This window comes from Phragmites australis, chromosome 20, assembly GCF_958298935.1.
Source record: "Phragmites australis chromosome 20, lpPhrAust1.1, whole genome shotgun sequence".
NCBI lineage: Eukaryota > Viridiplantae > Streptophyta > Magnoliopsida > Poales > Poaceae > Phragmites > Phragmites australis.
The window spans coordinates 16877157-16892464 of NC_084940.1; the positions used below are offsets into that span (position 1 = coordinate 16877157).

Genomic DNA, 15308 nt, shown 5'->3' on the forward strand with positions numbered 1-15308 from the left:
CAAAATGAAAAAGGCTATTTAAGTTGCTGATGGACTTTTATGTTTAGAGAAGAGTAAAAATAAAGGGCCAATTTATCTTACATTAGAAATTGGTGGTAGTTGCAAAACATGCCTTGTTCATACAATTGCTATAGTGGATCCATGTGCTCCAGCATCCCTCCACGTTCTAATGAATTAAAAAATTATTTAGTTTCAAGTTGAATAAACGTACCAAATTCCGGTAACTATGACCAAACTTGGAATTCAATTGATTCATTATTGACTTGTTAGCAAAATTTGATAAGATTCCTTTCAAGTGGTCTTTTTCATATATTTCCTACCAAAGTTTGACTAATAGAATTGGAAGGAAAAAGAACAGAGCATATACTACCAGAACAAACAAAGAACTGTTAGAAGAAATCAAGAAAAAGAAAGGAGGGCAGACTGTATATACATTGAAACAAATGGAAAGGACAAACTTGAATCCTCTTATGTCTTGCAGTACAGAGGCACTAACGATACCAGATGGGTAGTCTTATGCAACTAATAAGAAATAAAACCAAAGACACATCCATTCTCTTAATTTCTACTACTTAAAAAATATGTAGTGTTTCCCGCACCAGGCAGGACGTCCTGCCACCCCTCCCCGAACTCTGACAGGTGGGTCCTCCCGGCTTCCGCTCCTTGCCTCCTCTCGAGTCCCCCTGGGTTTCGATCTCAACCCCACGCCCTTTCTCTCCCGTCTCGCTCTGTGCTACCCTGCTGCCCCTGCCTAACCACGTCGTCCTTCCTCGTCATTCGTCACCGACCCCAACCCCAAGCGCACCCACCCCAACGCCGCCGCCGCCGCCAGAACCAGAACGAACACAACAAATCTAATCTGCTCGCCCCGACCCGACCGATCCCCGCAAAACCCTAGCCCCATCCCATCCCTTGCCGCCTCTACAATCTCACTCGCGAGCACCACCACTGCCTCGGCACAGATCGGGGGAACTCGCGAGCCAGCGAGCACGATAGTTTTAGGACAAAGATCGGATTTTGTAGCGGAGGGATGGTGAGGGGAGGGAGCAGATCGGACGGCGCGACGGAGCAACCAAAGATCAACAATGGCAACGTCTTCACAGTGCTCGAGAAGCTCAAGAAGAAGAAGAAGCTGGCCTCGGCAGCGGACAAGGGAGGCAAGGCAGCGAGGGAGTAGGAGACGCTGAAGCCGGAGGTGTTCTGGGCTCCCGTGCCTCTCACCGCCAAGTCCTGGGGGGACCACCATGATGTCGGCTCCGCCAAGGACCGCACCGCCCCTGCCCTAGAAGAGGTCTATCTCACTTCTCACACTGCTTGCTTGCACCCCTTTGTACTGTCTGTTTGTGTGTTGTGATGTATGAATAGCTGAATAGCAATTTGTCATGACAAGGCTTCACCTTTTTGTCTATGTATGTGTTTTTGCATGCTTCTTGATTATTTAGCATACGAGTGACAATGCATCAAGTGGCATTAGAAACATTATACTTGAGGAATTTCACTGCAGGTGCCAATTTTAGGATGCTCGGGTGGTGTCGTGGACAAAGTTTGCATAGTGCTTGATAGGTATTTTATCCTGAATTTGTTAATTCAGACCAATTACATCTTCTTGCAATATTATTTATGTGGCTCTTAATTAAGTTGTCATACTAGACTTACTCCATTCGATGTAGCCGCCTATTAAGCCAGTGCTATGTCTGGTGGTTTAATTATACGGCTGTAACCAGCTCTCGCAAGCTATCTCCAGAGGTGGTGTTAATGGATGAAATCCCGATCACACTGACGGCTCATAGGTATGGGTAGTTTCAATTCAGATCTACAATGTTGCGATTTTGTTTGGCACACATGATCTTGGCGTGGATTCAATCAGAAGTGAATGATGGTTCTGGATGTAATTCCCTGGCGTGTGATGGAGGGTGAACAAGCAATACATCAAGCATTGAATGTGATGATCTCACGTGGGCATTCGGTTCGTCAAACATAGGAAGTGGAGATCTGCAGTAGCCATTTGGTTTGTCAAGCACCAAAAGTGCATATCTCCAGCAGCCATTCGGTTCATCAAGCACATGAAGTGGAGATCTGCAACGACCATTCAGTTCATCTAGCATGGAAGGTGAAGAGCACAAAGAAGACTCCAAGAGTGCCATCTAGGAAAACACCATGGAGCACATCGAAGGACAAGTCACTTATGGAGGAGAAACTAACTCAGGATGGAAGCAGAGGTACGCATGCTTGGATTGATTCACTTGATATTGAAGAATTGACAGGAAAACATCCTTACACTTTTTATTAACTCACCATCCTTCCCTCTTCCTAAATACATGTTGCTTGCAATTATTTATGATCTATTTATCTTTCTCAAGCCTTAAACATATTGTCTTTCCTGCTCAATATTTTTAGAACCGGAGTCTCCATTCTTTTGTACATCAATGTTAACATTGGGAAAAATTAACTACGAGCTCTAATGATCAAAATGCCAAGGTATAGCTGAACTTCTTTTCCATTTCCTTCCATGCCCCTAAATTGTTCACTGAAATGCCTAAGCAGCCTTGACTCACTTTATTGCACAAAGAACATGTTTTGCCTTCAACTGATATGCTCATTGCTTCCTATGTTAATCAATAATTACAATTATATTTATTCAGTGATTACACTTATTGGTTCTTTAATATGCAGTTCCTGCATCATTGAGAAAAAAGAAGACAATTTATTCCTACAGCCCTACTTAAACCGTGCAACCTGCTATATAAAGATTGTGCAATCGTAGACTCTCTGGTACCTCCTTTTGTCACTTTTCAAGCTTCAGTCAAATTGAGCATAAAGTTATTTTTTATCGTAATTGATATTTCCTTGTCTTACTACGTTTGTCTGTAATATCCTATGCAAGTGAACTCCACCTTTCCATTTTATCTTAAATTTGTAATGCCCATCCCCAACTGCAACATGAACATTTGGTCAAACTGCCGAAGCACAGTTACCCAGTTTGAATCACTTTTACATTTTACTCATCATCATTGACATCCTCTCAACCATTCCCTTTGACTTTCTTGCATTGCAAAACAACGTTAAGAGATTATACTCAATTTCACAAATTAGTTTTACCGAGATACTACTTTAATGTGTTGTTTCACTGAGACACTACGTTAACATGCGGGGAAATAACCTGTTCTTTAGCTTAAAGCTACAACCTGTCCTAAATATTCTAGAAAACTTTTATGTATGAACAGGTCTATGGGATGCTCTATCATTTAAATTTCCCAGTTGGGAATAAGTTAGCATCAGAGGATCTCGGTGCCGTTCATCTCTTCAGTTATAAGGTTGTATTTAGTTATATGTCTTTGCTACAGTTTGTATTCTAATATTTGAAGAGTAAGATATAATATGATCGTAATTTTCACAAATATTCAAATCATATAGATTTAGTATTGTATCCTTAAATCCTAATATCCTGAGTGCTATATCAATTGTCACCAATTGTGGCTATCTAAACTCACATCATGAGCATAATGAATGTACTAACAAGAATGATGTTTTGTGATTACAACCCAAAGTTACTAGCGCAGAAACACATACATCACCATATTTCGCAAGTTGGCTTGCTTCTTGCAAGAAATAAATTCAAATTGTAGGTATGATTTTTGAGCCGTCGCAACGTATGGGCACTATACTAATAAGAAATAAAACGAAAGACATGCATTCTCTTAAGTTTTCAGCAATCAATTAAAATTTTCTAGTGGAATAAAATAGTGATGTTGTACAAGAAACATTTTGCAAGAAAATCAAAATAACTTGCACTGTTAAACCGGATGCACGTGGTAAGAGTCTTATCTCTCTCTCGCTGTTTTTCTTATAAGGAACGCAATGGATTTGGATTAAAATGGACACTGAAATCTGAATTGCGAAAATTAATTTTTGAGAGAATTTTCTTCTAGTCATTTGCCTTGATTTTCTTTTTGGGAGATGCTGCACTGGCCGCGGACGATACACAGGGGTTCACACATCATGAGCCGACATGGCCAGATTAAACCTTTGACCACGTGAAGCATACAAACATAGCCAGCTTGGTTGCGTCAAATGTTATACTTCGTTCCAACAAAAGAATTATTGACAGCTGCTACGGCAAAAGTATAATAACAGAAGGTATTTAGGACCAGAGTTTTCAGCCTTACTGCAGAAGGAGCATAACAACATTAACAATAGCTACATTGCAAATCTCTGTTAGCATTTCGCGTAGGCCATCCAAAATCAGGCTGCCCAGGTGCAAACATGATACATGGAAACAGTCCAACACAACACAACAAATAGAGGAATCAATATGCTTAAACAAAAGTGGTTGCTATGTACAACCATGTCAAACTTGAATTTCCTATTTGTCATGGACCAGACAAACCAATATAAGAATCATCGCCAGGCCTACCTCAGAAGCCAGTGAGTATTGCACTCTTCCACAGCATAACAATGTCAAACTAAAAACCACCAGCACATATTACAGAAGCTGATGCCGGAGCTGTTGGTTCTCTCTTCTTAGTTGCTGCACTTCCTTTGTCAGGCCTTCCAGCTTATCCAGGACCAAGTTCAGCACGCCAGACATTTCCATCTGCTTGTTACAGCAAGGTCCATTATGTGAAACGAAATGGTATTAAACCAAGGGTACATGAAAAGATTAGTTCTTAAAGCACAGAGTAGCCTACAAATTTTTTGGGATGATGGGTAGTAGGTACAAAAGAATGAAGACACTAGAAAAGAAGGAGGCATCCCAGGCATGGGTTCATAACTTCAGGCAAGGTATCAGACGAGACCTATTTAAAATTTTTGCTATGTCACGTACTCATCTAGTGATAAAAATTTACAGTTGTGCTAGTGCCAAAGGAATACAAGAACAAAAGAATAGCACGCTGCCCTCCTTTACCAAAAAAAAAGTGCAATAGTTTATTAGTAATAGATACCAATGCGTAGGCTCAGATAAAGACGGACAAGGGCTCTACTGAATTTACTTTCATATTTTTTCACGGGCATGGAGAACAAAAAATAATACCTCAGATAAAAGACAGATACAAATGGTGTAGTATCAAATACAATATGGAATGGATAAGAACCAAATGCAATTATGCAAACATGGTCATAAATATGCATGGAGTCATGAAAAAAAATACTTCAATTATGCACAACAGCAACAAAAAGATATATAGTACATAGGCATACTGTTCATCATATTTTCAGCAATCAAACATAGATCGCCATAAACTGGAGCAAAATTTCATCATAAAGACAGCAAAACTTCTTAGAAACTCTTTCCGAAAATGAAACAACTAACAAAATATGTATGTTTGAAAAATTTACTGAGAAAATTTAGAAGTGGGAATCCAAACAGTAGTAAGAAAATACGGGTGACTAAACGCAAGAAAAAAGAAAACTAGACTATCAAATGACCTTGATTTGGAACTACATAGATACTTCACCGCTTAGACGACTAAACGGCAGCAGTAAGTTCATCATAGTGTATCATTCTACAAGGTGCAAACAACCAAGGGGACGCTCAAGACCCCTGGAGCACCTTGTCGCCTAGGTGACGCCTTAAGAACACTGCAGATGACAATGTTGGCTCGTGAGCTAATAAAGCTAGGCCTGCGTGACCCGGAGAGGTTCTAAACTCCTACAGCTGTTACAGCTGACATCCTAGCTCACTTATCCTAGGTGGCTAATCATCATTGACATTCCACTGGAAGGATATGCTTCCTACGGTACATGAAAGTGAATATTTCTTGAAACTAATACATTATTTCAACAGAAGGAATGCAACACATTATTTCAACAGAAGGATGAAACACATTATTTCCACAGAAAGAATGCGGTGAGGGTGGCAACGAAAAGCATAGGTAGTAGAGACAAATAAAATAGGGGAGCTATGGTCGCAGCATGTCCACAACTACAATACTTCTTTCTGTTGATTTGTCAGATGGAAACTATCAAGTGGAAACTATAAGCAGAAAGAGAAAAGATGCAAAGCAACTCCATGATATAGACCCAGGAATTTCTTACCTCCTGCATGTGAAACTGTCTTAAAACTTCAATGTGAAGATTTCTCACATCCTCATGGATGGACTTCTGAACAGACCCTAGAGATTCTTCAAGCATGCGTTGCACATACTGAAGTGAGAAGGACGAAGCTCCCTGTTGATCAGTCGAAGAACCTGAGTTTGGCAATTGTGGTGGCACTAATCCCTAACAAAATAGAATACAGCCACTTCATTAGTAAATCATGCTGTTCAAACATTTTTAGCCATAATAGTTGCACAAGTAGTTAACAAGTAATTCTTACGTTGCTTGCTAGAAGGCTTGCAGATGAAGAGGCAGTCGCTGCCTCTTGTCTTGACAAAAGACTACTGAGCAGCTCATCTTTTGTTTCTGCTCCCGCCTTCTTTGATTTTGGTGAACCAAATGCTGAAGCTAACCCTTCACTAAAAACAGAGGATGAGCTCATTCTATCAGTATAGGTTGAGGGCCTCCACATAGAAGTGGATTGCACTGCTCCTGATAGATCGGAATTCACTGATGACACAGTCTTTGAAGCATAGGATGAGGGAAGTGAACTCTGAAGGCTAGCAGATGATGTGTCCAGGGAAGAGTGTGCGTTGCTCAAGATGCCCTTGTTTTGTAGGTTCATTAAAATGTTACTTGTTACAGAACCTTTCAGTGAGTGATTGGGAGTTGAAGCTGAATCTTGTAATCCTGCAAATGAAAAGCCGCCAGTTGGAAAGGCTGAAGCCCCAAAGCGTGAGATTTGTTGACGTTGAGTTAGCCTATCTGGTAATGCATTTCCAGTTGATGCCTCTGGCGATGATATAGATGGTTCACTCTTCCATGATGGCATGGATGTGGTGGTCATAGATGAGGTGCCATCCTGTACAATGGAAACATGTATAACAACATTAGAAAAAGGTTAGACAGGTTATCCTTCCATGACAGATACATATGCCCCGCCAAACAATAACATATAAGTTTTCCATGACGGACCTGTCTTGAATTCGCAACAGACCTCCAATCTGAGATCGGATGTGGCTCATCATTTCCTTCAATATACGGAAACTTCCGAGTTGTTGACAATCTCTTTTCTCCTGGTTTATCCTCTTTTTTAGTATCATCACTTCCATGCTCATCCCACCAGCTGCCGCTTGATGGTGTGAAAGGCTGGACATCAACAAGTGGAGAAAATACATCCATGTCATCCTTTAGATTATAGTTACCACGAGGAGCTTGTAGCTTTGATAATGGTCCTCCAGACAACAAACGGGTTCTGTATGGAGTTTCCTCCGTCGTAGAAGAGTTTGAGGTCGAAAGAAAGCCACTTGTATTTGCTGTCAAAGAAGAGCGAAGACTTGGAACAACTACTCCAGAGGTGGTAGTTGTTGCCGAAGGCAAGGGATCTGGCATAAGAACAGACTCTTCACTAGTTCCCCCCAGAAGAGCAACTTCGGAAGAACTGTTCTCTTTAACAATGACAGGCTTTGACCGTTGCCAACATAAACCTGTCACAGCCTGATGAAAATTGTAAATTCAGAAATGTTAAAGAAGAATAGAGTGTATATATCAGGATTTTGTGAAAGAGTTTTATGTAAAAGCCAATACCAAATATTTTCAACCATGTTTGACTTTAATGGGTTAGTTATCACTTATGATAATGGTTCAGCAAAAATACATAAAAAAAAAATGGTCCGCGTGAGGCCATAAGCTGCACATTCAATATTCCAGAACAATGTCAACCTAAGTTACAATACACGCTCTAAATACAACAGAATAGTTGGAAATAACATTTAAGGAAACACTAAACAGTAGGAAGACTGAATTTTGCTCAATAGTATGTATATGAAATTTGACCACAGCAACAAAGTTCCCATCCCTCAACGAAATACAGTTTTATCTTCACCAGATTGCTCTTTTGAAAGGAGTACTAATGTAATGCCGAAAGGTGAAAAGACTTCCACACCGTAACAAGAGACAAGAAAACACTTCTGTCAGTCATTCAAAGCCAAATACAGAAGTTCCAATCATACCTGAACTACTGCTAAAGTGCTAGTATCAGCCAACACATGTGGTCCACTAATAAAAAATAACAGTAGCAATTAGCATATTTTTTATACAAGTGGAAGTGTTATACTAATGTGTACAAATTTACTATACAAATTACCAGAGAGAACAGCATTATTTGTAAATCGACAAAAAATTGCACACCAATGAGTGTAAGGAGGATTGTATGGTTTCCCACCTCAGAGCTATTGTATGCACGAAGAATAGTCAATGGCTGAGGTCTTCCCCGGACATCATAGAATACCACACGCCCACTATTTGTGCCTGCAGCTAATATAGTACCATCATCATTGTATGCCAATGAGGAGAATGGGGCCTCATGAGGAATAGTGTGTGTTGGTCTTCTTGACCCTGAATCTAGGGTGTATAACTTCTTGTCCAGGCCAACTGTAGCAATTATCTACAAAAATAAAATATAAACCACAATTACGGGCATGTCATTATTCACTCAGACATGAAACATCAGACATATTTAAAATCACAAAACCTTATCGCTGGACGGCGAGATACAAACACCACTTGTGGGTGCAGAATGTTGCTTCAGCCATGACACCTGCAGAATAGGGACTAATCAATTCCAGAATATTACAGCAAGCACCAAGCATGATAAAACTGGACAAGATCAAGTCATCATAAATAGCAAGTGCCGTGCAGAACACTTGTTTTAACATTTCTGAAACAAACAATGTTAACAGGCACTTGTAAGAAAAGATTAAACATTAACTCAGTAAATTTTACTAATTCAAACTACTGGTAAAAAAATAAAGAATCAAAGTGAGCAAGTAATTTTCTAAAATCAGTCAGCAAATAAATGAATTTTAATCGCAGCTTAAATAAAGGAAAACTAAAGATGACTTATGTATCTGCATGTATTTTAGCTCAAATCACAGTTGTCAAATATAAATGAAACAAGAAGCCTAAATTTAAGTATCCAAAAAATGAAGAGGTTCCCGGTGGAAGAATATATAGCTAGTAAATTCAGTAAAAGTCTAAGCAATCAAAGGCAGAGCTCTGCATAGCGGCAAGCTCTGTTGTTAAAATCGCAACTCCAGTCGTAGAATCGTACGATTTTACGAACCCACTTTCCACAAAACGATTCAAATAGTACATGAGTCATATTTGATAGTCACCGTCGAATCGCGCTCCAAATCGTAAAATCTGTTGGAATCGCGTTCTAGTTTGTGCAGAGGGGGGAAGGTGAAGTGCTACCGACTAGCAACTGCATACATGCTTCACACACATAGAATCAATCCAAGATAGAGCAATCCGAAGAAGTAAAAGAACATAGCATAAGGAATTTGCATACACGATGATTGAATCCAGGTGGCCATGCAACACGAAGATGGATGTTGTTGAGGAGATGGTCGTCATCGATCAACGGAGGTGGCCGGCGTTGATGAGGTGGGTGCAAGCTGATGAGCGGAGGTAGCCGACGTCCACGCAAGTGACTGGAGTTGAGGTTGTTGCATGTTGATTCGTGTATGCGGTAATAGAGAACAGAAACTGTGACCGAATTTTGGAAATAGACTAAGAGAAGGAAAGAGAGCAGAATCATTGGAGATCTTGTTGCAGTTTTGAAAGAGAGGAAGAAGGGGACACACCATTGATTGACATTGGCCTTTCATTATGTGATGATTATTTAACTTGATTTAAGTTTGGGAAATAGAGTGACAGAAGGAAAGAGAGCACGCTGCAATCAAGGAAGGCGATCAAGAATGACACGTGGAGAGTATGTTGATTGTTAATAGACTAATTGATTATGGCTTTTCATATTATAGGAGAGAAGAAGACGAGAGACCAACTTTGATGATGGGCCGTTTGATCGTGTAAGATGTACAGTGGAGATCGTTCAGATCTACCACAACTCGTCAATTTTATAGGAGTATAAATACCGAGCTCTACGGCCTCTGCCTGAAACAGTGTGCTACCAGTGCGCGAGGAAATACGCGTGGGAGATTTGCTTATTGCGAACCCAATCGAGACGTCACTCGCCACTCCTCTCCAAAATCGCGCCATGCTCGTCGCTGAATCACACCACGCTCGTCGCCGAATTGAGCTGCTCCGTTGTTCACAGCCAAAATCGAGGCAACAACACTGGATTTAAATAGGAGACGGAGCACCGACCGCCATTGTTGCTTACTTTGGATGCTTTTGCCACTTGCTTTGACCAAGAAGAGACCAATGAGAGAGGGGCAAACCAATAATAGATCAGAGAGATTGAAGGGCGAATGACATCACAGTAGTGGCCCATGTCTACCCCATCTATAGTATACCAAAGGCAAGATTATCAAGAATGAAAAAGATTAAGACAGGATAACTATGTAAGATATATGTACTATTAAAATTCCTGTATCAATCAAATCAGGTGCCAAATGAACAAATAAACACTCAAATCACTCTTCAAAATTGAAAAATGTATTGTTTTGTAGAATCAGGTAGAGTCTTAGATTCTACATTGATTCTATGACTGCGATCCTACCATCAAGCCTCCGATCCGATCTAGAATCTGCAATTCTAACAACCTTGGCGGCAAGGCAGGCTAGCGGCAAAGACAAGGAGCAATGGGATGGAAGAGTGAGTGGCAATTGCCCAACCAGCTGCCTAGGTGCCCTAGGCACTAGTCGGCACCCCGCTGCCTGCCTAGCACCTTTGAGGACACTGGTAGCTAGCATCTTTCTCTATTGGCATAACAAAAGGGCATTCTGCGAGGCTATATGACCATAATTTGCACAAAAGTATGAAATGATTTATGATCCATATTGCTTGAGTTACTATCAATATTTTAAGGGAATATTATAAATAACTTCTCTTATCATCTATAAAATAAGCTATCTTCAAGGTTGCATTCTTTTTTTATGTTAATGGTTAACTGTATATCACTTGAACATTAAATGAGTAACAACGTAAGCAGCACCACATGTAAGTTTGGTACCTTTGGAGACCTTGCAGTTGTATCCCAGAGATGCACAGAACCATCATCTCCAGCCGTCACCAATAAATGCCTACTGTTTCGAGAGTAATCAAGCACTCTCAGAACCTGACCTTGCATAAATAATGCAGCAAAACTAAGACATTCAGAAGGCCAAAATTCCAAATTTATGGAGGAACACAAACAAGTAAATATACTTACCTGTCCATTTGGATCACTAAGTTCAGCAGCACGTGCTCCAGAAGCAAGATTATGAAGAATGAGATCCCCCTTCATGCTGATTGATGCCAAATGCTCGTCTTTGCAATTATACATTACACCGGTAATGGTGTCAGTGTGACCGCTTAGCCATTTGATACATCTTTTCCGCTGCAGATCCCATATCCTAACTATATGGCCACTACCACCAGAGCAAAGATATCGAGAACCTTTATTGCTAAAACTGATAGAATATATGCACTCCTGAAAAGAAAATGTAGGTGTCAGGTTCAAAATGTCATCAGATGATTATTCAGTAATGAGACAGAGAGACACACAGAGAGAGAGAGAGAGAGAGAGAGAGAGAGAGAGAGAGAGAGAATTCAGAACTAGGCACTACAGTGATGTTAAGGTGGCTAAAACATTTAAACAAGAACATACTTTTAAATCCATATCAAGGGTATACATTAGAATAACGCAAAAAAAAAACCCTGCATATACCATCAAAAAAGATGTCAGTGTAATTTCCGATGTTGCTTTTGTTGCCACTTGAAACAAGAATCCTAAAAAGTTCCTAAAATTCAAATAACCTAAAATGCTAAAATGTAATGTTGGAAAATGGCATGAGACATTTGGCCTCAGGGATTATTTGGGTAGCCCATTTAATTTTATTCTCAAACTACTTGTTTAAAGTAGAGACATAGGTCCAGCGAAGGAAATTAGTCAAAATTTACCATGTTTCTTTGCTGATGGTTATCAAATTAAAAGAAATAAAGCTAAGAAACTGATAGCTAATTCAACAATGTAAATGAACAAGGATTCGAAATTGCAAACCTGTCATTACCAATTGATAAACAAACAAAAAATTTGAAACACGATAGATGGGTTCCCACTGAATGTTACATCAAAAGGAGTGGCGCATGCATGGCTATAGGCAAAATATGCGAGCACAAATTGTAATAATGCACTGGTACCTCTATGTCATCACCACGATCAACAGTTGATGTTGGTAGCTGTCCTATATTTTGACCTTTTTTATGCCACAATGAGATCTTTTTATCATCCCCAGCACTAGCTACAATTAGATCTGAAGGTTAAAAAAAAGAAATGCCTGTCAGTGCTAGTACTTCAAGTCGATTGTGGAATCATTTCTTCAAGATATTGAATTTAACCTCTTGTTAAAAGATAATAAGTTTAGACTCAGTATAACTTAACAGACGTTTCACTAAAAATAAAAATTAAACCACAACAATTTCTTAGTTTTCAGATACCACGCATTGAAAAATTGTATTAAATAAAAAATCTCTAGCATTGACTGCACAAAAGAAATTTCATATCAAGTCGTGCGCCATTATGCATCACTGGTTGTGGTTGTTGCATATCAGCCAATCCTATTTATAATTTCTCTGAATATACAACTACAAAGTGAACTAACTTAACAAAGAAAGCAGCAGCAGATGGAGCAGTGGTGCATTCCATTTCTTCAACATTCTACATTATTTTTGTAAATACAGCTCTGACAAACTACAGCTTACATTTACACTCCACCTGTTCCTAAGGTTATGTACATGTCAGAAGCAACGTTTTAATCATGAGGGCATGTTTGTTTGGGCTTGTACAAACTATTGCCTCTCCAGAAGCATGCTACTGGTAGAAGGCAGCAAAAGACTGCTTCTGGTTTCTGTGACTTCTGTAGTCGTAAAGACTGTTTTTGCTTCTCAGAAACCACAACCAGAAGCTAGCAAAAGCAGGTTGTTTTGGGGCTTCTGGCTTCTGAGACAGAAGCCCAAACAAACCGCCATAAGTAGGACTTAGATCAGGTAAACCTCAGGAACTAACGCAGATGCAGCGCAACGTTCGGATCACGAGGAGAAGGCCGGAAGCTGCTTGCTCGGGGCACTGCACTACCTACCCGCATAACCACCGCGCTACATGGATGCTACAATTTAAGAATTGCAACTCCGCCACAACACAGGACACAGGAGACTCCCCCCGCGATCCAACCATAATGTAGCAAGCAACAGCGACAAGCGCCTATCGACCCGGAGCCCGAGGGCCGGATCGAAGCAGCTAGCGCTCACTCGCAGCTACAGATCCTCGCGAAGCAACGCGCCCGGATTGGGGAGATCTGAAGAGGGAGAGGGAGGGGGCACAGAGCACTGACTGGTGTGGTTCCACTTGACGGCGTTGACGGGGTGGGCGGGCACGGGGGTGTAGGCGAGGACGCAGGGGTCGCCGGACTCCACCGAGACGTCGAAGAGCTTCACCGTGTCACCGCCGCACGTCGCCAGCAGCGGCGCCGCCGGATCTACGAACCCCATCAGGGCACCGGCGGTGGCGGCGGCGGATTTAGGGTTTGGGGGGCGGGGGGGGGGGGGGGCGGCGGTTGGAGGTGCGGCTGCGGCGGAGGTCGGGAAGAGGAGGCCGAGGTGAGGAGATTTGAAAATTGAAATGGGGTTCGGGGAGTTTTTTTTATACAAGTCGAAACCAAGCATGCACTACTTACCTCCGCACACCCGCCCACATAACGATTCTTCGCGTTAAATAAGACTGAATATATATAACCTCATCTAATATACACACGCACTCTATATATACGATTTCTCTTAAAATTTAATTAGAAAAAACATACCCATATACATATTATTTCTCTTAAAATTTAATTAAAAAATAAGAGCACCCGTGCAGAACGGATCTGTTTGTGATGTGTGCTAGAGCACTATGATCCGATTTCTCCACCTTTACTCTTTAAAGGTAGTTTGTGATGTGTCCTATAGTACTATGATTTTACTGTAGATGGTTTTACATTATTGTGTTACTGTTCATGGACGAGCTATTCTACATTTGGTGTACCGTAGTTACTATAATAATATTGTATCATTAGATCTTAATATCCATTTCCATCACGGCATGAGTAAAATCATGGCACTGTTCTGTATCCTTGTCCGTGCCGAAATCGAACGAGCAAGTTCTACCAAAAGGACCCGCATTTGGGGAGTTATTCTGTTGGGGTTGGAAGTGAAATCGGCTGGTGACGTTGGCGAGGAAGACAAGAGCGGCCAGGGGCCCCAGCTGGCCAGCTGCTCGGTAGTGTGCGTTGCAAGGCTCCCGGCCCCGGCCTGTTCGTGTTGGGACCTACAGTATCTCTTTTTGAAAATGCAAATTCACCTATGGACGTGTTTCCACCAAAGTTCACGTTATCGAGCGGAGCTCGGTTACCGATCAAAAATTTAAAAAAAAATTAGAAAAAAATCATTTAGCAAAATTTGAATTTTTACGAAAAAATCGTGTTTTGCCCTCTCGGTAACCGCTCGGTTTTGGTCGGTTACCGAGCGGTTTGGGTCGGTTACCGAGCGATTTTTTTTATTTTTTATTTGGTCGGTTACCGAGCGGTTTGGGTCGGTAACCGCTCGGTTTTATCGATTTATCAAGCGGTTTTATCGAATTTCAGCGCAGTTCAACAAAAAATCTAAAAAAGGGCTCAATCTTGTAAAATCAATAACTAATTCATCTGAGCTTCAAATCAAGTGAAACAAATTTTGTTAGCTTCCTTGTAATATGATCTACATGATAAAAGTATTTATACTCATAAAAAATTTCAAAATTTTCTGTGAGAAATTTTATTTGTTAAACTAAGTTAAATGCATAGTTTACTCTTTGCTAATCCAAAAATCATGAAACTAATTTTTTTAGTCTTCTTACATGATCCTATATCTTTTTAAAATACATGAACTTATGAATTAGTTATTGTAACATGCATGATTGTGTAAATATGTTGCGACTAGATTAATTCATAACTGACCCATCACACCTCAAAAATTAGTGAAACCACTTTCATTAACTTATTTATACTATGATTTATGTATAAAAAATAATAGTAGACATGAAAAAGTTAATTACAATGCTGTTTCTTAACATATTCACTTCATGCTTGTGAACTTTGTAAAAATCATAGAGAATTTAATAAAACTCTAAATAAAGTGAAATCAATTTTAAAGATTCTCTTAAAATATTTTTTATACAAGAAAAATATGTGTTTGCATGTTACACTTTTTCTTAACGTGAGTTAATAACTAAGCCGCACGCTTCAATTTTTTTC

General features: G+C 40.3%; 1 protein-coding gene across 1 annotated transcript; it reads right to left on the reverse strand.

The window, feature by feature from the left end:
* Positions 1-4299: 4299 nt before the first annotated feature.
* Positions 4300-13699, reverse strand: LOC133901839 (protein NEDD1). Its single transcript, XM_062343353.1, has 10 exons — positions 13374-13699; positions 12184-12296; positions 11213-11473; positions 11015-11119; positions 8570-8635; positions 8261-8482; positions 7012-7533; positions 6317-6898; positions 6037-6219; positions 4300-4594 (listed from the first exon to the last, which is right to left on the reverse strand). The coding sequence occupies exons 1-10, from the start codon at positions 13528-13530 to the stop codon at positions 4484-4486; spliced, it is 2322 nt and encodes a 773-aa protein (XP_062199337.1). The 5' UTR covers positions 13531-13699; the 3' UTR covers positions 4300-4483.
* Between the last annotated feature and the right edge of the window lie 1609 nt (positions 13700-15308).

Excerpts from the sequence above, each read along its gene's own strand:
- LOC133901839 (XM_062343353.1), bottom strand. The coding sequence starts at position 13,530 with ATGGGGTTCGTAGATCCGGCGGCGCCGCTGCTGGCGACGTGCGGCGGT. Across the intron at positions 6,899-7,011 it reads CTGTTGCGAATTCAAGACAG|GATGGCACCTCATCTATGAC; the intron begins GTCCGTCATGGA and ends TCCATTGTACAG. Across the intron at positions 4,595-6,036 it reads GACAGTTTCACATGCAGGAG|ATGGAAATGTCTGGCGTGCT; the intron begins GTAAGAAATTCC and ends TGTAACAAGCAG.